General features: G+C 43.8%; 2 protein-coding genes across 10 annotated transcripts in view; one reads left to right on the top strand and one right to left on the bottom strand.

Annotated features, from left to right (window-relative positions):
* The window catches only part of PLEKHG4 (pleckstrin homology and RhoGEF domain containing G4), a 91,337-nt gene extending 85,709 nt beyond the window's left edge, over positions 1-5,628 (top strand). For 4 of the 7 annotated variants that reach the window (XM_035336439.1, XM_035336438.1, XM_035336440.1 and 1 more), the window contains exons 20-22: positions 543-659; positions 743-1,006; positions 1,725-5,628. In XM_035336439.1, coding sequence (XP_035192330.1) covers positions 543-659; positions 743-1,006; positions 1,725-2,053 — 710 coding nt within the window. In that variant the 3' untranslated portion in view covers positions 2,054-5,628. The remainder of the gene's footprint in view (positions 1-542; positions 660-742; positions 1,007-1,724) is intronic. The other 3 variants (XM_035336442.1, XR_004753741.1, XM_035336444.1) reach the window with 3 other exon arrangements.
* A 46-nt stretch (positions 5,629-5,674) lies between these two features.
* On the bottom strand, positions 5,675-24,099 carry KCTD19 (potassium channel tetramerization domain containing 19). 3 transcript variants are annotated; one of them, XR_004753742.1, is made up of 17 exons: positions 23,884-24,099; positions 22,086-22,236; positions 21,286-21,477; positions 20,235-20,357; positions 19,681-19,852; positions 18,629-18,789; positions 16,956-17,059; positions 15,339-15,481; positions 12,159-12,267; positions 10,133-10,778; positions 9,930-9,992; positions 8,423-8,614; positions 7,311-7,465; positions 6,989-7,090; positions 6,572-6,666; positions 5,879-6,004; positions 5,675-5,774 (listed from the first exon to the last, which is right to left on the bottom strand). XR_004753742.1 is itself a non-coding variant. In XM_035336445.1 (17 exons), the coding sequence occupies exons 1-17, from the start codon at positions 23,974-23,976 to the stop codon at positions 5,935-5,937; spliced, it is 2,655 nt and encodes an 884-aa protein (XP_035192336.1). In that variant the 5' UTR covers positions 23,977-24,099; the 3' UTR covers positions 5,683-5,934. The 3 variants fall into 3 exon arrangements, 2 of the variants coding, with proteins under 2 accessions (XP_035192336.1, XP_035192337.1); XM_035336445.1 differs by adding an exon at positions 13,255-13,338 and having other exon boundaries at positions 5,683-6,004; XM_035336446.1 differs by lacking the exons at positions 5,675-5,774; positions 5,879-6,004 and adding an exon at positions 13,255-13,338 and having other exon boundaries at positions 6,533-6,666; positions 23,884-24,098.
* Between the last annotated feature and the right edge of the window lie 73 nt (positions 24,100-24,172).

Below are 24,172 nucleotides of genomic sequence, written 5' to 3'. Positions count from 1 at the left end.
CCTGAGTAGGTTTGCAGCCTATTAGCAGGCAGCTTTGTGTGGCAAGCAGCCGTGTGCCTGCATGCAGCCTCAGGAGCATGTGCTGGGGTTGGCTGGGTGCTGTCCCCTCCCTGCCCCTTGTCCCAGACACCTTGACAGCTGTCCAAGCTCTGTGCGACCGTAGACACCTGCCTGGACACTGAGAGAAATGGGAGGTGCTAGCACAGGACTTCCTGCTCTGTGAGAGTGGCCGTGCTTGTGAAAAGCTCGCTGTTCTCCCCACAGCTTCGCTCTCGGAGTGGCAGCTTGCCTGGCTGAGCCTATTCCTCACCCCAGGCTTCCTGCTTGGATGACACTCGCAGGTGGCATGGCACTGGGCGCCTGAAGCAGAGCAGAGCACGAGGGGCTTGTCTGAGCACACTCCTCAGGCTGGGGAGCAAGGGGAGAACGGATCTAATGCTGGCAGCTCAGGAGCAGCCTGGCCCTGGCGCAGCGTAGTGCCTGCAGGGAGGGTCGGGGCAGCCTCGCAGGTGGCTGCTACACGCCTTGCTCTTGCCCTTCAGAAATCCGCATGCAGGAGATGGTCTCCATGGGTGTGGGCAACAAGCCGTTCCTGGATATCAAACCCAGCGAGGCAGCTATCAATGACCGTGCTATCGATTACATCATGAAAGGCAGAGGTAAGTGCCAGCCTGCCCTGCCCCCTTGCTGCAAGTGAGCCGGGCAGGACTGACGCTCAGGGCTTCTTTACGTTTTGTGGCAGGCGCCAGGACCAGAGCATCAATCGCAGTGTCTCTGTTTGACCATTCCAACCCGTACAAGAGGACGCAGGCGCAGCTCTCTGCTGGCAGCACCGCTGCTGCGTACGGCCCTTCCTCCTCCTCCCTTCTGGGGCCCCTCAACCTGCACATGTACCTGGACCAGGCTCTGCTGCCAGGCGTCCTGGCCCCCAGGCGCCCCTTCGACATTGGTGCCTGCATCGAGGAAGACGAGCTGGAGCACGAGACGAGCAGCCAGCCGTCACTGAGTACGTATGAGCCGGCCGTGCTGCAACGCACCCGGGGATGTGACCCACAGCCCAGCCTCTCTGTGCCATGGGCTCGTCCCCACGGCTCGCTCCCTGCTGTGCGGTCACACCAGGCTCCCTGGAGTCACGGCACACCCCACCACACACCCGCGGTGCAGCAAGGAAGGCCCTGCCCTTCCGCACGAGCCCCGTTCCTGCTTTCAGGCTTGGTGCTGCATGCCAGGGCTGCTGTGGCCTTGGAGAGCAGTGCTCGTGCCTCTGCCTGCCCCTCTGGTAGGTAGGAGGCGTTGTGTTCCTCACTTTGGCCAGCTTGGTCCAGTGACCCCTTGGCTTCCCCTGTGTGAAGCTCTCTGGCCGGTACAGGGACAGGGCAGGAGGAGCAGCGCGTGTCCTGCGGAGCTGTGGTGGGAACGGAAGTGCCAGCGGCATTGCCCGGGATGCCTGGGACGGGCAGCTCAGAGTCTGACTGCCCGGGGAGTGGGGCCTCCCTGTTCCTGCCCTGTGCCAGCCCCAGGCAGTCCTCAGTGCCTCCTGCTCCATCTCCAGCATCACTGGGTTACCGCATTGCGTTATTTCGGTGCCTCTGGCTCAGATAGCAGTGTGGCGTATCCATGGGCTTGTGTGACCAGTGCCTCTGCAAAGAGGTGTGTCATCAGGTGCACGTGGTCGTTTAGGCCAAATTCACAGTCCTCAGAACGACTTCTCTGTCTTCCCCCAGCAACAGAGAGCTCCGAGTCATCGCACTGCATGTCAGGCAGCGGCTCCAGTGGCTCCGACAGTGGCTGTGTCTCCAGCATCCCACAAGAAAGCTTCTGTGAAGACATGGGTTCACCCACCTACATGCCCCTAGGCTCACAACACAGCTCTGCGATGGAGGAGAAACCCCGGTTCACAAACAGCCAGTACATTTCCGCAGTAAGTGCAAGCAGCCAAAATGCTCTCTTCACTCTGCCTGTTACTACCACTGCCTCCTCGGTTCAAGCCACTGCCTCTCACGTGGGGACTGAAGATGCTGCTTTGGGGCTAGGAGTCGCTGTGGGGAAGTGATGTTTCTTCTCGCAGAGACTCGCCTCTTCGGGGGCAGGCCAAAGCCCCTGTGTTGTGAGAGCCTCCCCTTCGTGACCAGGATCCCTGAGGACTGGAAAGGACCTGCAGGGCTGGAGGCTGCATCGGGAGGGGATGCTGTGCACACAGGAGCTTTCATGCTGCCATGGGCTGGGGTACACGCTTAACCTCCTGGGGACGAGCGGATGGAGCTCTGCCGCGGATGCTGCTAAGCTCCTTCCTGGGGAGGCTTGGACCTTTTGTGGGGAGCAATGAGATGGAACGAAGGGAGGAACGGGAGCCTGTTGCTCTCAGATGTCATTTGTTTCTCTTACGTTCCTGAGGGTTCTCAGCCATTTCCCTTCCCACTAGCTCGTGTCCTGATGCTGTTGTCCTCTAACCCTGTACTAATGCTGGCTTCTCTCCTCTGCAGAAAGCAGGCCAGGTCACCATAAGTCCCTCGACAATAGTGTGATCCCCTCTGCACACGTATACGGCCTAAGGAAGTGGAGTTGTTGTAAGTAGCCCCTGAAGGGGATTTTCCAGCAGCTCTGAGTGCTGGTCAGGCTCGTCGGTAGCTCTGAGTCAGGACCTCACCCCCGCTTCTCTATGAGAAGTCTCCCACACGCATTCCTGACCGGTGTCAGTGGCTCTGATCTGGTTAGAGACAACCAACTCCCACAGCCAGAGCCATCGCCTTAAATAACAGGTCGGCTGCCTCCCTGGTTTGGAGGAGAAGAAACTAAACAAGCAAAAATGATTTTCAGGTAGTAGAGGCTTGAGCACCACCTAGGCCATGTGTCAGTGTTCAGATGAGCTTCTTTGCTCTGAATGCTACCCGGCTGTCTAACCACTAATCTGTTTCTTGTGGCTATTTGCTGAAATCCTGCTGTTTGTTAGTCCCTCGGAGCTGCCGTGGGGAATCCATGGTATTCTCCCCAAGCTGGATTTATTCCACAGTTTCCTTTGAACCTCCCAAGGAGTCTGTACACATCACCAAACAAAGGAACCTGCTAGGTTATGGTCAGGAAGTCCTGAGGGAGCTGCCAGCTGTTGCTCCTGTGCTTGTGGAGGAAGTACTTACTTCTGGAGGTTGGCCAGAAGGTCCAGAAGATGTCTGAGGAAGCTCGCTGGTGATCTGTCTGAGGAGAGATGAGCCCTGACAAGGCAGGCAGCCAAGCGGGGTGGCAGGCCCTTGCAAAGGCGTACTATGCCTCACGCACACCAGCCTGCGTCCGGCTCAGCTTTTGCTTCTTTCCTCACCAAAGGATTCCGGTCCCTAGGACTGGGCTCCCTTTTTGCAGGGAACAGAGGGCTGTGAGTGTGAGGCAGACAGGGCTGGGGCTTGGATGGATGGTCAGGGCACAGGCCCATAGATAGGGTGAAGGGCCTTGGCTTGTGATCTGCAGGTGGAGGTTGTACTGAGCTAAACAGACCCGGCAGCCATGGATCAAATTTGGGATCCTGAGCTCCTCCTTGGGACGGGTCACAGACAGGGCCTTCTGAAGTGGTCACAGTTGCAGGGGGTTTGCTGCCCGACTGCTGCTCTGGCAGCAGCCTTTGGGCGAGTCCTGAGCCAGAGGCAGCCTTTAGCCTGGGGAAGCGCCTCGTTCCTCCTGAGAGGCTCTGCTAGTAAAGCGTTCTTCCACCAAAATGCAGCTCTGACAGACCGTGGTTTTGAAGTATTTTGCAAAACCACTGCTGGCCAGGACAGAGGGACCTGCAGATCCTGCCGTGTCGTGGCAGTGCAGCCAGTCTAACCCATTGCACGCTGCTGTGTTCCAGGTTTGATTGCCATTTCAAACTCACTGAAGACCCCAGGCCTCTGACCAGCAGAAGGAGACAGTCTTCATCCATGAAGATTCTTTTACACATAATCAGGCTCTTTCAGACAGTCCAAAACCTGACCTCTGGCTGGGGGAAAAGTCCCGAGAAGGTTTCTGTCAGCTACACTTAATAGCTTTGGTGTTGGATGGGACCTTGGGCGTTCAAAATTTGTTAGCCCTATATTTATGAGTAATAAGTAACATAGCTGTTTGAAAAAAATGTATTATTTTTAAGGCTATGTGCTGTACAGATTTTTTTTTTTTTGTTACAAGTGACTCTGTTACTGTTTGTTCTCTAAGCTGCACATTTTATAAAGTTTTTGGAAGGGCAAGAAGAGAAACCAAGGTATTTAAGAAAAGTAGCGTAACTTCCTGTTTCAGGGTTATATTGACCTGGAGCTCAAGATTAACGTCCTTCCTTATGTTCTAAATATGTCTATCATAGCAATAATTTATTTTCTTGGCTTAACACTTCTGTTTTAATAAAAGCAATTTCATTGTTACAGTGAATTGTTTCTTCACATGATTCTCCCAGTGCCTCAGTGCTGAGCTTCTCTCTGTCTTAACCATCTCCCGGCTCTTGCTGACTCTCCGGTCTCCCTGTGCGATTGCTGCGCTAACCAGCTGCCAGCTCAGCCCCTGTTCTCAGGCGTGAACTCAGGAGCGTTCCTCAGGAGAGGGGCCGGGTCCCCTGGTGGCAGCATGTGGAGGCTTCCCTGCTGCTGGCGGGGAGGCCAAGGCAGCGCAGGGAGCATAGCAGGTGGGTGAGGAGGACACAGCTCGCCTGCTCCAAGATCCTCTCCTCCTGGTTTGTGCCACTCAGCCCCCAGTCAGACTCCAGCCACATGAGGCGTGAGTGACAAAGTTCAGCCTGCAGCGTGCCCTGTCCCAGGGGCCAGGCTGTGCCCCAGGGTTTGGGGTGATGGGGCCTGGCCGCTTGCTTTGCTGCTGACCCAGCCCCTCTCCAGGTACTTACTCGTGGTCCATTCAGCGTTGGTTGAGGAGGTTTGGGTGGTGGTGGTGGCATCTGAGACCAACAGCTTCGGAGTATTTAGGTTTACCTTAAATGCATTTTGTCTTAAGCAGCACGGCGTAACTGCAGGACAAATGTGTGCTGTGTCCCAAAGCTCCCTGTTCATGCCGAGTAACAGCAAAGCTCCCTGCGGGGCTGTGCTGCTGTCTTGGTGTTCTTGGAGGAAAGTTGAAGATCAGCGTTTTTTTGGAAGCTGCAGTTACTTACTGCCAAGCTCCTGCTTAATGAAGTGCTGTAAATCAGCATCCCCCAGCCATGAGAGAAGCGGTGTCACATGTGGCCTATATGGAGCAGTTTCGCCCGTAGCTGCTGCTGGGGTGGAGAAGCTGCTCGGCCCCCACCGTGCATTGCTGTAGTCTCAGATGTAAACCTTCATAGCCACGTGAGTTACCCTCCGCGTATGAACTATGCTCATTCAAGGCTGGGAATTCCTGTACTGTACATAAAACACTTGTTTAATAAGCTGAATGTTTTTAAAAACTTGTTCTTTTTTTAGACAGCAGATAGAACACAGTTGACACCTTTGTACAAAATTGTGTGGGAAACAGTTGCACAGGGAAGATTTGAGAAGTTACTATTTTAAAATAAGTTAATGCAAGATTTTGGGCTGTCAAGACAGTAATAGCTCATGTCACGAGAGGGAAAGAATTTACGAATGTGACAAAAGGAACATGAAATTTTCTGGATTTCTCAAAAGGTTTTTACATTGCTGGAAAAAAAAAAAAAAAAAAAAAAAAAAAAAAAAAACACAAAACTTTAATGTTTACCTGACGCTGTTTTTTCAGGGTTTGATGTCTAATAAAGGTTATTTTCTTTATATGAATCCTGTTTGCATGGTATGTTGATTTCAGTGTGGGAACCTGGGCTGCAGAAGAGGAAGTAGGCATGCCTTGAGAAAAGCAGCTGTCCCTAGGGCATCCAAATGCCCTCTCAAAATACTGGCGTAAGATTGAAATGATGTTTCCTTACCGAGTTGTTAGATGGATGAAAGTGATGTTGCTCTAGTTCACAGGGTGAGACCAACGTCAGTTCTGCTCTGCAAAACTGCAGAGATGGTAGAGCAGGAATAGCAAAGTGCTGTGTCTGCACAAAGGGCTTAAAAGGAAACATGAAGTAACTGCTGGAGAACTACGGTTATTATTCCCCCCACCAAAAAAAAAATAAATGATAATAACAAAGGTGTTAGCAGAAAGAGTGGGTTCTCTTACTCATTTTCAGGAACTAAAGCCACAGGGCAGGGACAAGCTTCTACCCAGCTCCTGGCCCAGCGTTTTCTAATTCAGGGTGCCAGGGAGTCACCTGAGTGAGAGCTTCTCTGCATCCCCAGGCAGGAGTTAGGGGAGCAGCGTCACGGAAAACGTGCATGGCCATCTAGGCAGACAAAAACACAGCAACAGGAGGCGGTGGGGTTTTTTGTTCTTGTTTTTTTTTTTTTTTTTTAAAACATATTTTTCTGGTAATTAAACCTAACTCGCGACCAATAAGCGGTAACACGTAAGATAGCTACTTTGCCCCCTAAAGCTGACAGCTGACAAAGATTCCTAACTAAATGAAGTTATTGTTCAAAAAAGAAAAAAAAAAAAAGCTCAGATGAGATGTTTATCCCCCTCACACCACAACGAAAACATTTCAAAAAACTTTATTAACAGTCTGTAAACTTACATTTCCAAGGCAAAGTATGAGACAGATCTAGCAAGCCCTCTTTGTATCAGTAACTCTAGGCAGCGGCTGTACTTCCACGCAAACGGCAAGGTAAACTGAAAAAGCACAAGAACAAGGCCACCGTTAAATCCCCCGCTGACTGCAGAACAGCATCACTGACTCCTTGCTGCATATTTCTTAACCACCCTAGAAGTCTTCCACCTACTTTTTGTGGACAACCTTACAAATTAGCAGCACGGTTTTAAACTTTTATTAAGGCTAGACATTGCATTGGTCAATTAATGTGCTGCAAAAGGAGAGAACCGGCTTAAGCTAAATGCCAACGCTAATTAAAAACAGAAACAACCACCGCCCCCCCACCCCCCAAAAAAAAACCAAACAGCCCTACAGCATCACCTGGTGGCGAATGCTACTTACTTCCACCCACTTCAGTAGCTCTTCATGAGTATTTCTGTCCCCTTTAAAATGCTCTGTGTTCAGTAAGTCAGCAACAAACTCCTTGGGCGTGAGCTGCTGGGTCTAAAACACAGAACATGGCATCGTCATTCCAGCAAGCAGGGGCTCTTGCTTAATAAGGAGCATTAATTACCCTTGGCAGAAACTTCTCAACAGGCAAGCTGCTAAATGCTCCATCTCACTCTATTGAAGAGCGCACGTTTTTATGCCTTGCCACCCCATCGGTGGCCTGGGGAAGCTGAGAAACCACAGCTCAGCCAAATTGCCGTGACCTTGTACCTACCCAAAGCCTGTTGACAAGGGTCACGATCTTGGCTGTGATTTGCTTGGGATCCTTCTGCCTTATGGAGTCCAGGATGACATCAGTCAGGAAAAAGTGGCACTTCCTGGCATAGAATATCTCCTCACGCGAGAGAGAAAAGCGAAGAAAAATGATATCTACAAGAAACAGTTCAAAGAACACAAAAAAGGATGTGGTTACAGCACTCTACATTTCAGTCATCCAACCTTTGGCTTCTTTAACGCCTTTCCTGTCCAAGGTTTTACTGCAATGGAGTCCTAACAGCCCGTTTTCAAACCTGAGCTCAACTTAACGGGTTTGCCCAAAGAAAAACTGAAAATAGATTTCAGGACATTCATCTTGGGCTTTGTTTCATTTCTTTTCAGTTACATTTAAATGCTCGTACACACACATTACTGGTTTACATATGCACACGTGCACAAGTAGCGCACGGCACTGTTGGCCGCAAGGCGAGCACAGGGACTCTGCCCACCAGGAAGACTCATGCTCATGCTCCAAGAAGCCACAGCTGGAGCTGGGCCCCCCCAGCACCCCGATCACCTTCCCAGACAGGACACAGCAGTGCTCTCGTGCCTGCCCATCTCCAAAGCCTGATGTCTAGCCCTTTTCCCAGCAATGCGGGAGACACCTGGGATCAGTACCTGGGATCTGACACAACAGCACCAGGAAAGGGCCACGGCACTATTCTGCTACCACCTTTTTTAAAAATCTGTGTGTGTATATATATATATATATTCCACATCAATAAACAAGTATGCAATAGACTAGGAAGCTGCCCTTCACTCTTGCACATCCTTGAACAACCTGTAACCGCCGGGACAGTGAGTTCGCTGCTTTTCCTCTTTTTTTTTTTTTTTTTTTTTTTCCCTGGCTCTTACCAGTTCTGTAGCCCTGTAACAAATTCAATGCATTCAAGAGCTTCACTGGGAAATATTCAAGACACCTGCAAGGTCAGGCAGCCGCTGTCCTGCTGCTTTGAAGTCTTAGCAGTAGTTAAGCTGCCATAACCCGAGGTACTCAGAACTGGCAACGAATCATGACAGAGATAATACTGAAAACTCTGCAGCGACATCCTACAGCCTACATTTCCTTACCTTTGGGTAGTGCTTGAGTGCTTGAATTACCCAGCTGGGTGCCATCCAGCAGAACGCTATAAACAACACTCTCTTCACTGCATGTATGAAAGCCATCACTGCCTAAAACCGGAGGATGTTCAACTTTAAGAATCAGCCCTACATTTCTGTGATCTTCCAGAAGAACACGGGTTTGTTTGCTGTCCATTGTTTCTGTGAATGAATACAAGCTGAGTTTTGTAGCACAGCCCGTGCAGAAGTACTGGGATAAACACATTTGTTCTTTTGCAAGCGTGACCACAAAATTGTCATCTCGTTACAGTTATGCCCTTTTTTGTCTTCATTCTGTCATGAGGTTTTGCCAGGAAAAGTGAAATGCCAACAGACAGAAAATGGCAACTTTTACATCAAATAATTTACAATCTAAAGTATAACATTACAGGTCTTCTCTTCTTCCCTCTTTCACAGGGAAAATTCAGAAAAAGTAACCATTACACACTGCTTAACAAAACCCAAGCATAATTTAGTCTGAGATTCTTTCAAGGGATATGAAAGAGTTTTTTTGTAGGAAAAAATAATAATCCAGCTTGCACTGCTATAGTAACAAAAACAACCACAATCATTATTAATACATTTTGCTTTGCCAGCAATTCTGTGAAAACTCACAATGTTGCCCACTGTGGAAGTGGTACAGGGTAAATGACATCCTTTTTGGGGTGACGGGAGAAGTCTTGGACTGGGACTTTCCACTGAGGTTTCCTGAGCTTGAATTTAGTATCTTGGCTATCAAACATTTTCAACTCCTACACACGGCTGTGGAAACTTCAGGGTTTACCATAAACTCAGCCTTTGTGCTAAATTACAGGTTTCTGTAACTCAGTCTGTGCCCAGAGATCTCACTGGTTATAGTGGACTTTATTCAGCTCAGTTCACACTAGCAGTATGGATCTGTTGTTAGACCCTACATCTAAAACGCTTGTAAAACGCGTTGGGTTTCAGTTTTTTTCAGGCTCTGGTGACTGAACCATTGCTATCTTTGTACGCTGCCAGCAACTCCAATAAAAGTAGTAATAAAATACCACATACACCTAAAAAAAAGATTCTGCTAGCAAAACCTATCTGAATGGCAAAGACAATTCAAAAGACTATTCAAAATATTCTCAGGATCTGAGGATATCCTCAGGAGAGGACTGAAGGACGCAAAGGCTCCTTATGCACTGTAGTCCCAATATCAAACCAGGATCCCGATTTTTGTGCCATCACCAACCGTTGATAAACTCCAAACATCCCAGAAATGCAGTCGGATAACTTAGGCACATCAAAACAGCTTCACTGTTCATTGCACAGCTATAAAGGCAGAGTAACAAGGAGGCAGTTAAAGTACAATTCATTAACACTGGCGGATCAAAAAGCTGCTCCACCTTTCTGGCAAACACACTTTTAGTATCAAACTCTGCATAGATAAGTGATAAAAAAAAATCCACCAGTCATAACCAGGCCCTTGCTTAGCAGCTGGCAATCAACTTACTGCCTTTTACAGGGATGAGTTTCATCTGCAAGCTCTTGTCTCTTACTTCATTGGGTAAACTTCCTACGAGTGGGAGAACAAGAAAAAGGAGGAGACCATCACTCTGAAATTCAGCAGCATGATCAAAGCATCTTATTTGTATACAAGTGATTCAGTTAATGACTCCCCACATTTTTGAAAACAGTCCCAAAGTAATCATTTACCTTCTGCTTGCTCCCTGTTTATGTTCTCTGTATTTTTTCCTATTGTAGTAGTTTTTATGGTGCTGAATTTATATGTTCCAGCACTTGGAGTAACTGGCAGGCTCTGTTTGAACACGTATTGGTCCAGCTGCTTTCCTTCAGCCCCGGCTTCATATTGGGTAACAGGATTGTTTTCTTGAGTTGTAAAGCTTGTTTTCCCAGGAGAACAAGCAATAGAATCTTTGATACCTCTGTCCTTTTCAGCAGTGTTGTATTGAGATACGCTGCCTGTGACGCAACCATCGGATATTTTTACGTGCTGAGAATCACATCTCTTGGAGTTCAGCATGTCCCATCCCTTTACCAGAGAAAGTAATTTCTGGATGTGAGTTGCTGAGTCTTTATTTTCTTCTGTCTTTGTTAAAGTGCTTCTTATTTCTCTCTTCCTTGGAGGGCTTACCGAAAGTAAGCAGGAGTTTACCATACTGTGCGAGGATTCTTCGTATTCTCCAAGGGTATTCCTTCGCTTTGTCCCCGTAGCCTGTGACACCATTTTGGAATACTTTGCCTTCTCCCCATTGCTATCTTGCTTTCCTGTCAGATCTCTTATATTACTCCATGTATTGATATAGTGTTTACTGGAATCCACAGCTGCACATGGATACACCTAAAATACAATGAAGTGTTGTTATTTCTCATTTATATGGAAGGAAGTAAAAGTCTTGCCTTTCCTAATTACTGATAAATGTTTTTCATTCTACTACAAGCATTTAAGGACCGAGTTCTTAATCTCTGGAAAATATTTTCTCACTTCCATGCTGGATGCAGTGCCTTAAGACTCTCCAAACACTGCCCTGACAATTCAGCACCAATGCTATGCTGTCCTGCATCACCTTAGTTCCGGTCACTGAATTCAGCAGAACTTGAAGAAAGAAACTGGAGTGGCCAAGGCACACAAGCAGGGCCAGCATCTCACTGTCTCTGCTACTGTTACAACTGAGAAAAATGCGGTTCTGTGAACAAACAGCAGCGCATTCTGCACAAGATGGTTTGGCAAATTAAAGATGTTCAACTGCTCTACCACCTGAACAGCAGTGCTAATTAAGCTGCAGGGTGGAGCAGCTTGGTGTCAGTGTGTAAATGCTGCACAGGCAGCACCTGCTCTCACCTTTCCTTAGCAGACTGAGGACAACTTTCAGCTCCTGTTGTCCAGCTAAGAACTAAAAACAGGCAAAGATTTGGGTGGGAAGCACTTCACCCCATTCCACTGACTTCACAGACAGGAAAGTTTCTGCAGGACGCTGTCTTGCCTGAGTGCACTGCTTCAGCTTGCAGCTCCCACCTGAGGCTGCTGGGCCTCTAGGAACCACACATCCAAGACAGAAACACGCCAGGGAATGCCAGTTCATTAAGCATTTCCTGGTCATGCCTGACTCACGGAGGTCACAGATCCTGCTGACTCCAGGGCTGCAGTGATCTCTTCCTGCATTTCTTTACTACCTTACAGCACTTGGTAGGAAACAGGAGATTTGGCTTCTACGTCCACTTAGGTCAGAGGTCAGAACCTGTGACCCAGCCACAGTCTGCAAGCCACACTGAAGTCTGGGTGAAAACATTTCCTACCCTTGGTGGCAGGGACTCACTAAGTAACCAGGAAAGCAAATCACGAGACCAAGAAGAATCTAAAAGAGCGTAGCTTTGTGGCGCTTAGACCAAGCTAACACGCACAAGAGGATGTTGTCCTTATGCTTTGAACTATCTGATTTTACAGCATACAGTCACTGGATAAAAACAAATAGTGCAGCACCCAGAACAGCGCCCTGACTTGGAGTCAGTAAGTGTGGATGTCCATCTAAATTCTCTCTTTACAGAAGAAGCTGTCTTGTGTTTTTGTAATATGCAAACAGAATGTCTATTGCTGTTCTCCGCTCTCCCTTGATGCTCAAAACCTTTTCAAAGTAGTGAAGAATTTAAATTTGGTGCCTTTCTAGTTCAAGTTGCATTTAAAAATGCTTTATGGCAACATATTCTGAAAAACAAACCTTACCTCTTCTGGGTCTTCGCTGAACTCATGCTCCTTATTCCAAGACACAATATCTAATCTTCTGCATGGAGAAGAACCTTCATTGTGCAATTCCTTGTTTTGGATCCACAACCTAGATAATGAATATTTACAATTATTATAGAACTTTTTTTACTTTTTTTTTTTTTTTTCTCCCCCCCAGGGTAACACCCATTCAGCCTGCAAAAGGAGCGCTAGGGCTTCCACTCATCAGGGGATCTGTGTAATACGAAGGCAACCAAGGACCAGGAGACTTCATTGCTCACCTGTGCTGAGAAGTTCTGAAATGCAATGCTGCAGACACACAGTAGATAAAAATGATTTATTTTTTTTTCCTGTTCCAGCATCCACAAAGCTTTGACCAGTGGATTTATGTAAGCCCTACTTATCAACCCAGGCTGTTTATATGACATCAGACTTGGGGTTTGTTTCTCTCTTTCTCACTCTTTTTACTTTTTTGGCAAAGATGTTTTGTACACTTTGGGGAGCAAGCTATTCAGATTCAGAACAATCACACTCATGGGATCAAAACCAGATTTTAAGTGTGCTTAAAAAACTGAGCTCCTGACAGTGACTGCCTGAGTTGCACATCTGTCTTTGAAAAGGTGAAACACCTCCAGAAGCACAGAGTAGCTGATGCTCTCTGCCTATAGACATAGATTTGAGAAGATTGCCCATGAGCTGACCAATGACCTGTAGACCAATCTGGCTCCTGAAAGAACACAGAAGAAAAGAAACGCCCAGCAAATGGGTTTGCAGATCTACAGTTTGCAGGTTTCTCCATGACATGGTTGGAGAAAATCCTCCAGTAGGTCTCCAGAAACCAGCTGGGGCTTGACAAAGCCAGGGCTGAGCCCTGAGCTGACTGATGACTCTTCTGTTACTGTTCCTGTATCCAAATAACTCATCAGGAAAAAAAATACATCCCAAAAGGAAAAGGAATTGCTCATGCTCCACTGGCTGTATTTCAGAAGGAAATGACAAAGTTGTGCTCCTTTCAAGGAAGGACAAATACTGTTGGGTCAGATGAAAGGGCATTACACTACAGAAAAGAAAAAGAAAGAAGAAAATGTTTATCTACCTGTATGCATCACAGCGATGAAGTGTTTCTAAAAGAGAAGGGATCTGGTACTCCTCTGCTTCTTGACAAAATAGAGGCCATTCTCTGTAAGTTGTAAATTAACTTAATTGTAAAATCACTAAAAATCAACCTTACCTGATTATCTTATCCAATTATATATCAATTCTGGAAGCTTAGACAGTGCACAAACTAAAATGCATTCACGAGTGATTTTTCTTTTAATGTATGGACAAACGGCCTATCATTTCAAATACCAAAAAGCACCCAAACCAACTTCATTTTTTAAATTTTTTAAATTTTTTTGTCATTGCTTTTGTTTAATGTTTCAGACCTAGCATCCAAACAATGAGGAAAAAAACCCAGTGCTATTGAAAGTCATAGAAATTTTACCATTAACTACCGTTGACTTCTACAGAATTTCAGAATCTGAATTTTGGTGTCAGCAATCCCAAATTAGAGGGCTCTTTTAAAAAGGTGCAACCAAAACAGATAAGCTCCTAAACCTGAAGCATTCAGCAGTATCTCTATGAATTTTTGTCAGGCTTGTTATCTTCAAAACTTTTTCAAGCTATTGACCCCCTACTAGCTAAGCAGGTCTGTCCCCTCTTCTTTTTTTCTTTTTTCTTTTTCTTTTTTTTTTTTTTTCCTCTCCCTTTTCTTTCCTTAATTAACCACGGGTATGGATGACAGAAACCTGATTTTGAGAAGCAGGAGTCCTGCTCTGCTCTGTGATGCTCATGATGCTTTTCTCATGTTGAAAATTCACCCTGGCATTTTCCTTAGGCAATCCCATAATGAGGGTTTACAGGTTTGAAGGGTTCCAGGAAATTTGGTATTCTCTGAAATATTCTTAGCCCTAGAACATGCTACTAAACTGTTAGCTTTGCTCTTGCTCTTATCCAATCTAGCTTCTCTCCAGCCATTCCCAGGCATGGTTTGGCCAAATTGGATGTTCCTGGGACTGTTTGCAGTGGACAGGAGTGAAGCCACCAGCTCGGGGAGGTTAAGGCAGGTCACCAGCAGAAATGCAGCTGGCCTCAGTGACCAGAAACATTCCCAGACATATTTAGTTTGCTTGTATAGATATAACTGTAATGTTTGACATCTGACTTCCTGTGCCTTTGATGTCAGCCGTGAAGGCAAACAGTGATTAATATACTAAAGAAGACATCAGTGTAACAATTCCGTTGACTTTGGAGGAAAGAATGAAAATGTATACTCTTCGTGGTAACAGCTAAGCGTGCTAAAAATGACCACATCAGCTGGTGAGCTAAAAAGCCGTGATCAGTACCAAAGAGAGTCTGCCTACTAGGATCAATCCAGCAAACAAGGGCTTTAAGGACTGCAGAGACCAAAGGATGTGATGCCACACAGACTTTCATCACTAAAGGCAAAAATTGCAACACAGGTAGCAGCACTAGAAGCATCAGTCCCAGAGAAATTGCTACAAGAAGCCAAAAGGTCAGTGCTGGGCAAGTGAAGCATTCTGTAGGAACAGCCTTGGTAGGCAGGGCGTTAAGCCATCACAATGCCTGATGTTTAACAAAGTTTAGAATCCTAACAGATGGGACGAAGGAGGTGTTCCCTCCTGTGTAGGAGCCCTGTAGGAGCCCCGTGTAGGAGCCCTGTGATCCTGCACTCATGCCACTGCCTTTTTGGAAGAGATTTTCCAGCATTAGAACAGAAACACCAGTAGAGGGAGCAGATGGAGTATTTTTCAGCTGAACTGAACCAGATTTAGCTGTCCCTGCTGTAAATGAAACATAAAAATCTGAAGATGGATGTAATGATCGTGGTTTGGGTTTTTTGGGTTAAATGCTTGCACACAGTACACAAATCTGTGATGTACCCTGCAGTACAAGTGTCTGGTGTACCAATCATTAAAATAAAGGCATGCTTATCTCCCCATAATCTCTAAATCCCAACAACTCACGTTTAGATAGAACAGTTTACTTCAGGACAAAAATAAAAATTCTTAATTCCTTTGGACAATTATTTCTATGAAAATCAGAAAACAGATGCCCATGCTTATTTCCCTTACAATTATCTAATATAAAAGAAACATGCAAATTCGCCCTGCTTACTTAAATTCTGTTGGCAAAAATAATTTCCCAAGTCTCAGAAAGTTGAGAACGTGCCGAAACATTTGTCCATCTCCATGGATTAGAAGACTTTGACCATAGGTGATCCAGCAGACTTTTTTGTCATTTGACAGCAGCTCTGGGTACTACAGAAACAAAATACATTAAGACCATAGAAACAACATTTTCTTGGACTAGCAAGATGTCTCTTCTCATTACGAAAGCGATTCTTCAACCAAATGTAGGAGAATAATTCTAGATCATTGTGTTAATTTTGTTATCAAGAGGGGCCACTGTACTATAATAAGTGGAATCTGTTCCAGACTAAGCACATTAATCCTGCTGTGTGTATAGTCCTGTCTTCTCCTTAAGTATTTGTAGCTTCACTAATTCTGTATAAAAAGGTGTATAGAAATTTTGAAAGGGGAAAAATTCAATTCTTACAAAGTACTAGAGTCACAGTCTGGAATATGCTAGGCTATGCACCAGACTACCCAAAGCTGTGCAGAAAGTCCACCTCCTAACAAACAACATGAAGCCCGTGTTGGTTTTCAGATGCGGCAACAAATACCACATGGCCCTTAGAAACTACACGTAGACTAAATTCAAGCTGGCTACATATGCCACAGCTTTTATTGTAAGGGACTGTGGGGCTCTTCTGGTAAAGGATCGGGGCTGTCTTCTGCTTGGCACCAGTGATGGGATATCAGCTGTACAACAGATGAGCTCTGAAGAGCCTCCAAGGCTATGCAAAAAGTGCCTGTCTTCAAGCATGCCCTTTACTTTGTATTAACATGCACGTTAGGATGTACCTGGGGTAGGAGGAGCCCTGGAATCCAACCTGCACCTGTAATTGTAAACTTGCCCAGTGGTAGTGGACACAATGAAGCTGAAACACACAGAGTTTCGAAGTGTCTAAAATAGCATGAAGGGATGCGGCATGGAAAACGCATTACAGCAACTGAAGGCACAAAACACGGAGGAAGAGGACAGGGGCATCCAAGCTCCTATAGCTGTGCCCATACAGCCCAGGCAAGATTCCTGGAGGAAGCCCTCCCCAGAGCCACATCTGCGTTGAATTTCAGATGAAACCAGATGGTTCGCTCCTATGAGCTCCTATGAATGCAGCAAAGCATGTCAAGTATTTGCACCTGATTATCAATATGTTCTTAACTCCATGCTAATTCAAAGCAATTTCCTACGGGATTTTCTTTAACTCGCTCAACTTCAGTTCAGTGGGCTTTAAGTTCATGCATAAGGTTAAGCAATACAGTTAAGGCTCTGGTATTTTTCTCTTTGTTCTTGCAGATTTCCTGTGCAAGTAATAGAGGGAAGGAAAAATCCTGTTTGCATATCTTTTCTCAGTGAAAGAATTAAACCAGTTCCGTCAAGTCTACTTATCTTAATGGACCAACTACTTATATTACTAGCCCAGAAAGTACTTTCTTAGGAAGTCAAGATTTATTTCCCCCAGGTACTTGAACATTTTCCACTTAACGTCTGGAGCAAAACCATTCTAGTCGTTCTTATTAGAAATTTAGATTATACTCTGTAGAATTACAGATTCTGCCTTAAGAAGGGTCATGCTACGCCAACCCAAAGACAATTAATTATCCATACCTTCAATAGCGTCTGTAAGTAAGTTTCATACCAGTTACTTCCTACATAAACTTTCACAGTCTGATGCAGTGAGCATACTGACACTTCTGCTGTCCAGTCTGCATCTGGAGATGGAGTAACAAATGGAACGGTGACAACTAAAATAACCATCAGTAGTAACTTTAGATCTATAACAAAATAATTAAGAAAATAATGGATTTTACATCAAAACGTTGTAAATAGCAAGAATTATCTGAAATAGTGAAGCAATAGAGCACACTCTGTGAACACAGAGCTGGAACTCTTGTGCTTCTTTGCTCATACACAACCACAAGGAAATAACAGGTGAGGATGTAATGTCAGAATAGTGGACAATTTGGTCCATCCACGCTGCAGCCAAACCACCTCTCCTCTAGACCTGAAGATAATAGTAAGAAGGCTGTGTACATTGGCATAGCCTCGATAACTCAACAGTTATATCACCTAAAGTAGGTGAGTCTAAGTACACTCTTACATTGTCATGGAAAGTAATGAATTATTTCCAGATTACTGGGAACAAATACATATATATATACAAAAGGTTTCTGAAAACAAAAACTCAGCTTGTCAGCTAGTAGAAAGCCAGGGCAAGCTGGAATACCACAGCCTTGCCCATCTTGGCAAGGAGCCTCACTTTGTCATTTTCTTTGAAGATGATGTTATCATGGCAGGTGCAAGCCTTGAGCAGCTCTTAATGCAGAGAGCAGATATAACCCAACAGCTTGGGATACGTTTTAGTCTGCATTCAGACCACATCCCACCTTAGTGCGGAAACAAAGATCTAGGAAAGCCGCTGTGGAAATCATTACCAATGTAGTTCATCTTGTTATTTTAGTTAGTAATTCCTGTGACTCTCTGCTTTAGGAAAAATCAAAATCTTTGCATTCAGAAGAAATGGTTAAAAACAAATGAATAATATTAATACAAAACTTTGAAAACGGCTCCAACATGGAGAATTCTATTTCTTACAACAGCCCAGGCCTCTACAGAAGATATAAGCAAACCACACTTTTATATTATATATGGGGCTATAGGTAATGACATAAATAGATTCTAATATTCTCTAAACAATGAACAAACTAGCACATGCTTGTCTCATACAGCTACTACAGTGGGACTACCTTCCATAACATACTCAGAATTAAGGCACCTTTTACTGTTACAACATTTGAGTCACAGTTATTTTTTCTAGCACCTGTTCTCCAACATACTACTTGAAAGTGATGCATAGTTCAGTAACTGCTGTTTCAATTTAAGATCAAAACTTCCTATTCAAGGGTTAGAGTTCCGCCTAAGAATAGGTAACTTTCACTCCTTTCTACATAGACACCTTTTGCATGGTGGGGGCAGTGAGGAATGTCAAACATCAGCCCTGTCACCTTGTTCTGCTGAAAATTGCTGATGGCTCAAAACTGGCAGGACAAACAACCCCCCGCAGGAAAACAGAGGGCCCTGATAGCAGAGTAAGCTGGAAGTAAGGTCACTGCTACCACATAAGTCAAACTTCCAAATAAACCACAGCAAGTACGCTTAGGATCCTACAAGCTGAAGTTTGAGCCAGGAGGAAAGGATTATTGACTGATTAATTGCATCCGGGCAATAATCCTCAATCTGCTCTAATACAAAAGAGTTTTTGAAAAAAAATCTTGACTTACTGTAATGTCTGCTCCCTGATGGCATCTGTTGCTTCAGATAGCATTTTAAAGCATCTTTCATCGGCTCATATGTGCTGTCCCTTTTGTCCAAATAAGCACAGAGCTCTTGGATTTCAGAAATACTTTCAACGAGAGGAAGTTGGCAAGTTCCCAACCAATTTCTACCCAAAAGAAGTAGAAATCAAAAAAAAAAAAAAATCTTTATATTTTTACTGCATATTTTTAATGAGTACAAGTCAGTAAATACAAATTTTCCTAAAAATGTTTTTTGCACCTACTGATCTTTACTTGTAACTTTTTTTGTTTTTCATTGAGAGCCCTGAACAATCCACAGTAAAGCACTGGAGCCATCAAATAATGCTCTGAAATAGTTTTGATTAACGGTTTTAATATGTTATTTCTCCTACACTGCATCATTAACCTCTGACAACAGCAAGCGCAGACAAATGCTAGGGGCAGAGATGAGCTGATTACGTGCTTGATCTTCCTATTGTCTTTCTGTGAGCCTTTAGATGTTAGGGGTAGTATGTGTTTGTGCTATATTGTCTAAGTAAGAGTGCTACCAGCATGGAGATTTCAAGTGTAGTATCCAGACATCTACATTCTTTGTTGGAATGGGCAAAGTGGTACAACTTTTCTGTGACTTTCGGAAGAAAAACAAAACAACTGTACCCATAGCCATTGAGGTGCTTTTGAAAATCCCCCACAAGGAATAGTAAATGTTAAGTTTTAAGAATATGTTATCACTTAAAGATAACTAATAATATTAAGTTTTAGGGCTGTTATCACCTAAAAATAAATAATGATTAAAAAAAAATCCCTGTATCACTTTGGAATTTGGGGCTTATCAGCCTGCAATATAATAGAAGAACATTATTGCCCCCTTTAATTGCAGTTATGTTCGAGCTGAGTTAATGAACACCATGATTTCTAAAGGTCGGACTCATGGGAAGAGCACCCGGTTTCTGCTCCGAAGATGCCCACTGCTCACCCAGAGAGCAGGGGTCTCCCCCACCGCTGGGGTGACCCCCGGGGGGCTGCCTGCCGCCTACCTGGCGTGCTGGAAGAGGCCGCCGGTGCCGCAGACGTGGAGCCGCCGCCGGTCGCCGCCCAGGCGGAGATGTCCGAGGGCTGAGTCGGGATATCGCGACAGCAGCCCCAGCGCCAGGCAGAAGAGTGGCTCCCGCCGCCCCACCACACCCCGTCGCCCGCCCGCGCTGCCGCCTGCCAACCAAGGAGACGCACGGGGGGGTGTCAGGTCCCAATCAGGCACTGATTGATAATTGCAGCCCTATTTCCCACCCTTCCCAAGGTGACTTCACTAGGTTTTCTTCTTTGTACGTGGTGGTTTTAAGGTTACCGTTGTGAAATGGGGTGTTCTGAACAGGAATGGTGGCAATAGGCCCAAGAGTGAGCCACCACAGAAGCACAGAATTTAGCCTGGAAGTATGTCCTTCCTCCTAGGTGCACCTCCAGGGTGCCCAGGGACACATCAGAATATCTTCTGAGATCTCCAAGGATGGAGACTCCACAGCCTCTGGGCAACCTGTTCCAATGTGCAGTAAACGTGCGTTATGTTACCTCTATGGATAATATGTTATAGTACCTCTGTAGATCCTCAGAGCATCTATAAGCTCAGGAATTCCCAGAAGTAAGATTTCTTCCTCCAAGACATCGATGTTGGAGAAGTCATCAGGCAACAAGAGCTTCTCTGAGCGGAGAAAGTTAACTTGAAAATAAAAATGAAATATTGGAAGTGTGTGTTGGCATCTACTGTCCAGTGCTCAGATCTAGCAAAAAAAAGGTTCTTGCAACTTCCTTTGGTATTACTATTTACACACAGACATACATGCAGCAGATAATAAATCCACACCAGGAAATACTGCCTTTGAAACAAAATCCTGAAAACGAGGTTTGTGCTGGAGGAGACCAGATGCAGCATAAGTGACAGGGTAAGCACAGAATCAGGCTAGCTTTGTTTATCAGAGCAGCCTAAGAAATTCCTGTAAGAGCTTTCTTGTTTGTTTGGCTGATTCTTCTCCCTGGGCAAAGCCTCTCCCCAGTGTGTACTGAAACATGTTTTCCCATATGCTAACATCAGAATTTATCCATAGGACTAGCAGAGCAAAACTCCAGCAATTTCTTTTCTCATCTTGACTGAGCCCTCTGAGGATGAAATACTATTCTGATGGAGGATTTATGTGGTCCTGCCATACTTTTGAGATGTACTTGTCTTTTTTTGAAAGTGGAATACTATTTCATGAACAAATGACAATTTTTTTTTGCTGGCAAATAGGTACAAGAGTGAGTGAAGATTTAGAGTCACTACATAAGTTTTGTCTTTCTTAATTACCAGTTGTCAACAGCAGTTCTGGTCCTTGATGCCATAAATGCATTTCAGTTCAGAAAACCATTGGATTAGTAAAGACAAATAAGTAGGACCGTAAGTAGGTAAATTTTAGGTACGTGTACTCTGTGTACTCTGGAAGCCACTTGGTAGATGCTTTGCTTGTTAGTTGTTAAACAGAGCAGTAAAACTAAACCAATAAAAAAGATGAAAAGATTCTGATTTTTAAAGAACTATTATTCAAGACAGATAGAAATAGTTTAAAATGATTTAGACATGTCATAATAATAATTTTAAAAAGAATAGTTACCTATGAAACGGAACTCACTGCATTCACATTCAATCAGGACTGCATTCTCAAGCAGCCACAGCAAATTGTCATCATTAACTAGCACAGGATATTTTCTCACTAAATCTAGTGGCAAAAAACAGTAATTCACTTCTTCTTCTGTATCAAGTAAAGGTGTATCCACTAGCCCTAGGGGAGCACTTTCATGTAAACCTAGGCAAAGAAAGTTGGAGAAAAAACAAGAGATAAATAAAGAAAAATGGAATTCAAATGACCTGACTCTAGTACAGCAAAGCCAATAAAAGTGCATTAACTTTGTGCAACACTTAACATTCCCCAAAAGATAGTCTTATAGTGACGTGCTAGCCCAGTACAAATCAATAAAATATTTGTGTGGTGTTTCCTATTTATTTAAATAATGATGAATAAAGAAGAAAAGATGACGAGAAAACCTTTTCAAAACTCTAAAATGTTCCTGGCTTGCAACAAACTAACAACAGTTTATGGACAATCCTAAGGATGCAAAATAATTCGCAAGCCCCTAATATGAAGTTTCCTACACAGAGTGAGAAACAGCTGTTGAAGATGAAAACACCCTATCAAGAGTGGTATGACCACGATGTGATCAAACATCTGGAAAATGATGTGCAAAAATAGGGCAAGAAATTACAATCCTTCTCGTGTTGCTGTAACCAAAAATTCTGAACAGGTCCAAATGCAAGCACACAGCTACAAATAGAGGTAACCTAGCCAAGGCACCTGAGTGATAAAAGCACTCACTGCACTTGACAAAACCCTGGGAAGGGGGCTGGGACAATTACCTGTGAATGCTTTTCTTTTGGGAGGAACCCCTGAGGGCTTGCTGGTACTTTTTCGCGTCCTCCAGCAATTCGAAGATGTTCTTTGAGCTACTGGTATATCTGCAGGTCGGACATATAAATTATGTTTCTCCTCCTTCAGATCATCTAAAATCTGTTAAAATACATAAGATTTTCCTGTTTAGTACTTCAACTCAAATAATTAACCAAAAAAAAAAGAAAAAAAGGTAGGCATGGGAAAGAACCTAATCCATGCTGCTATGCCATAGTTCACGTCTACTACAATATGTCACGGAATATGGTACATGGACAAGAATGAGCATACATTAGATTCCTGGTTTTTAGATATTTAAAGGTACCTGGAATGAATGTGTGAGGAATATTGCATGCGTAATATAATTAATTTATATATTTTTTTAAAAAAAAGCCAATTATTTTTGCAGCATTTGAGTTCTGATGGTATTTCTTTGTATACTGTCTCTGCAATTCAAGACAGAACATTAGCATGTGTAAAGGTACACAACAGAAAAAGCCAAAAACACAACAGTAAGCTCTTTTTAAATAACGTCTTTACCATAAGCTGAAGGAATTCAATGATTAGAAGAGGGAATTGATGTTTGGCTCAATTATAGTAATTGTTAACAGTCTATATTCCTAATCTTTTATAAAATGATAAATTACTTTAAACCTGGAACAAATGGTTACATACTGTTGCAGGATATTAAATATGAAGTAAATTTAGAGCTACAGTTACGACTACTAAAGCACAGATGTAATATACCTTCAAGAAATTAATAAGGTTGCACTGACAATCACTTAAAAGCCAGAAACTTCAAGAATTCTAGTTCAGTGAAGCGTGTTCCTGACCATACCACAGTAGCTCCATGTTAAATATGTGATCGTGTACTGTTTGTTAATACAATAGACTACTGAGGTTTGGTGGTCTTCCGCTCCCAGCCTATTTGGAGATGTTACATCTTTAAATACAGTCCTAAGAAAAATAAAATAAAAAATCCAAAAATGTTAATGTTAAACCCAAAATGCTAACATTTTGGGCTAAAAATGTTAAGCATTATAGTATTTTTGAGAGAACTTGATAAATAGTACTAAAAAAGAAAAAAAAAAAAGAAAAAAAAAGTTTAAATTTAGAGGAAATACAAATACTAATACATGAAAATACACAGTACGTGCAGAAAGTATGGACTCAGCCTTCACTGATACAATGCAAAATCACACTTTAATCTCAATACATAATTCTTGTAGATAAACAGTAAATTAAATGTTAAAGATCTCCATTTAATATGTCTATTTATGCAACTACAGAATAGGAGGAGAGGAAGAAGTACCATTTCCCTGTTTGAACAATTAATCTTAGGATGAATTTCTTTTCTGGCAAACTGAACCTTTTCAGGGAACAACAGAATGGGTGATAATCTCACCTTTTTTTCCAGATTAGAGGGTTCATATTCAACAAGACTGGTCAATATAATTGTTATAAAATGCTGAGCATAACTGTCGGTGGATAAAAGCCTCTGCTTGCTTTAATTTTAGCTAATATACAAGTAATAAAGGTTGAATGAGCTCTGACAGAAAGATCAAGCATCAAATTTGGAACATTTTCCATACTCACCATCCATGACAGACAAATTGAATGCCAAAACTACTTGCTCGGATAACTATTGCAAGCATTGATAAAATCATACATGTAAAATCCTTGACATCCTTCTACAGCGAGTATTATCTAAGAATAATAAAGAGAGAAAGAGAGAGAGAGAAACTACATAGAATACCCCCACTTTACCTGTACTAAAGGTGTCAGCTGCAAAATTAATGCTTGCTCATATAATAAATTCAATTCAGTGCAGCTGAAAAAAGATAATTTTGAAGTCTGCATGTAATAGTGAAGGTGCCTAAATATAAAACCATCTTGGTCAATAAATAGTCTTAGATTTTCAGACTGGTCTTGTGCAGCAGCTGCTTTCCACAGTGGAGATTCAGGAAACTGAGCAACTTTACTTTTGGGAATTGAGAAATGCCAGCCACCAACATTAAAATTAATTGACTCTTCTTCTGCAGATTCAATAATACTC

The sequence above is a fragment of the Oxyura jamaicensis genome, chromosome 11, assembly GCF_011077185.1.
Source record: "Oxyura jamaicensis isolate SHBP4307 breed ruddy duck chromosome 11, BPBGC_Ojam_1.0, whole genome shotgun sequence".
Taxonomy (NCBI): domain Eukaryota; kingdom Metazoa; phylum Chordata; class Aves; order Anseriformes; family Anatidae; genus Oxyura; species Oxyura jamaicensis.
Note: the sequence above shows the minus strand (reverse complement) of the source record. Positions and strands in the feature narration are given on the sequence as shown.

What these genes read in the sequence shown, in the direction of transcription:
- KCTD19 (XM_035336445.1), bottom strand. Translation starts at nt 23,976, where the DNA reads ATGCAGACTTCAAAATTATCTTTTTTCAGCTGCACTGAATTGAATTTA. An exon ending in TGCTCTGAGGATCTACAGAG is followed by an intron (nt 19,853 to 20,234) that starts GTACTATAACAT and finishes CTTGGTTGGCAG; the next exon opens with GCGGCAGCGCGGGCGGGCGA. An exon ending in AAACAGGGAGCAAGCAGAAG is followed by an intron (nt 9,993 to 10,132) that starts GTAAATGATTAC and finishes TCCCACTCGTAG; the next exon opens with GAAGTTTACCCAATGAAGTA.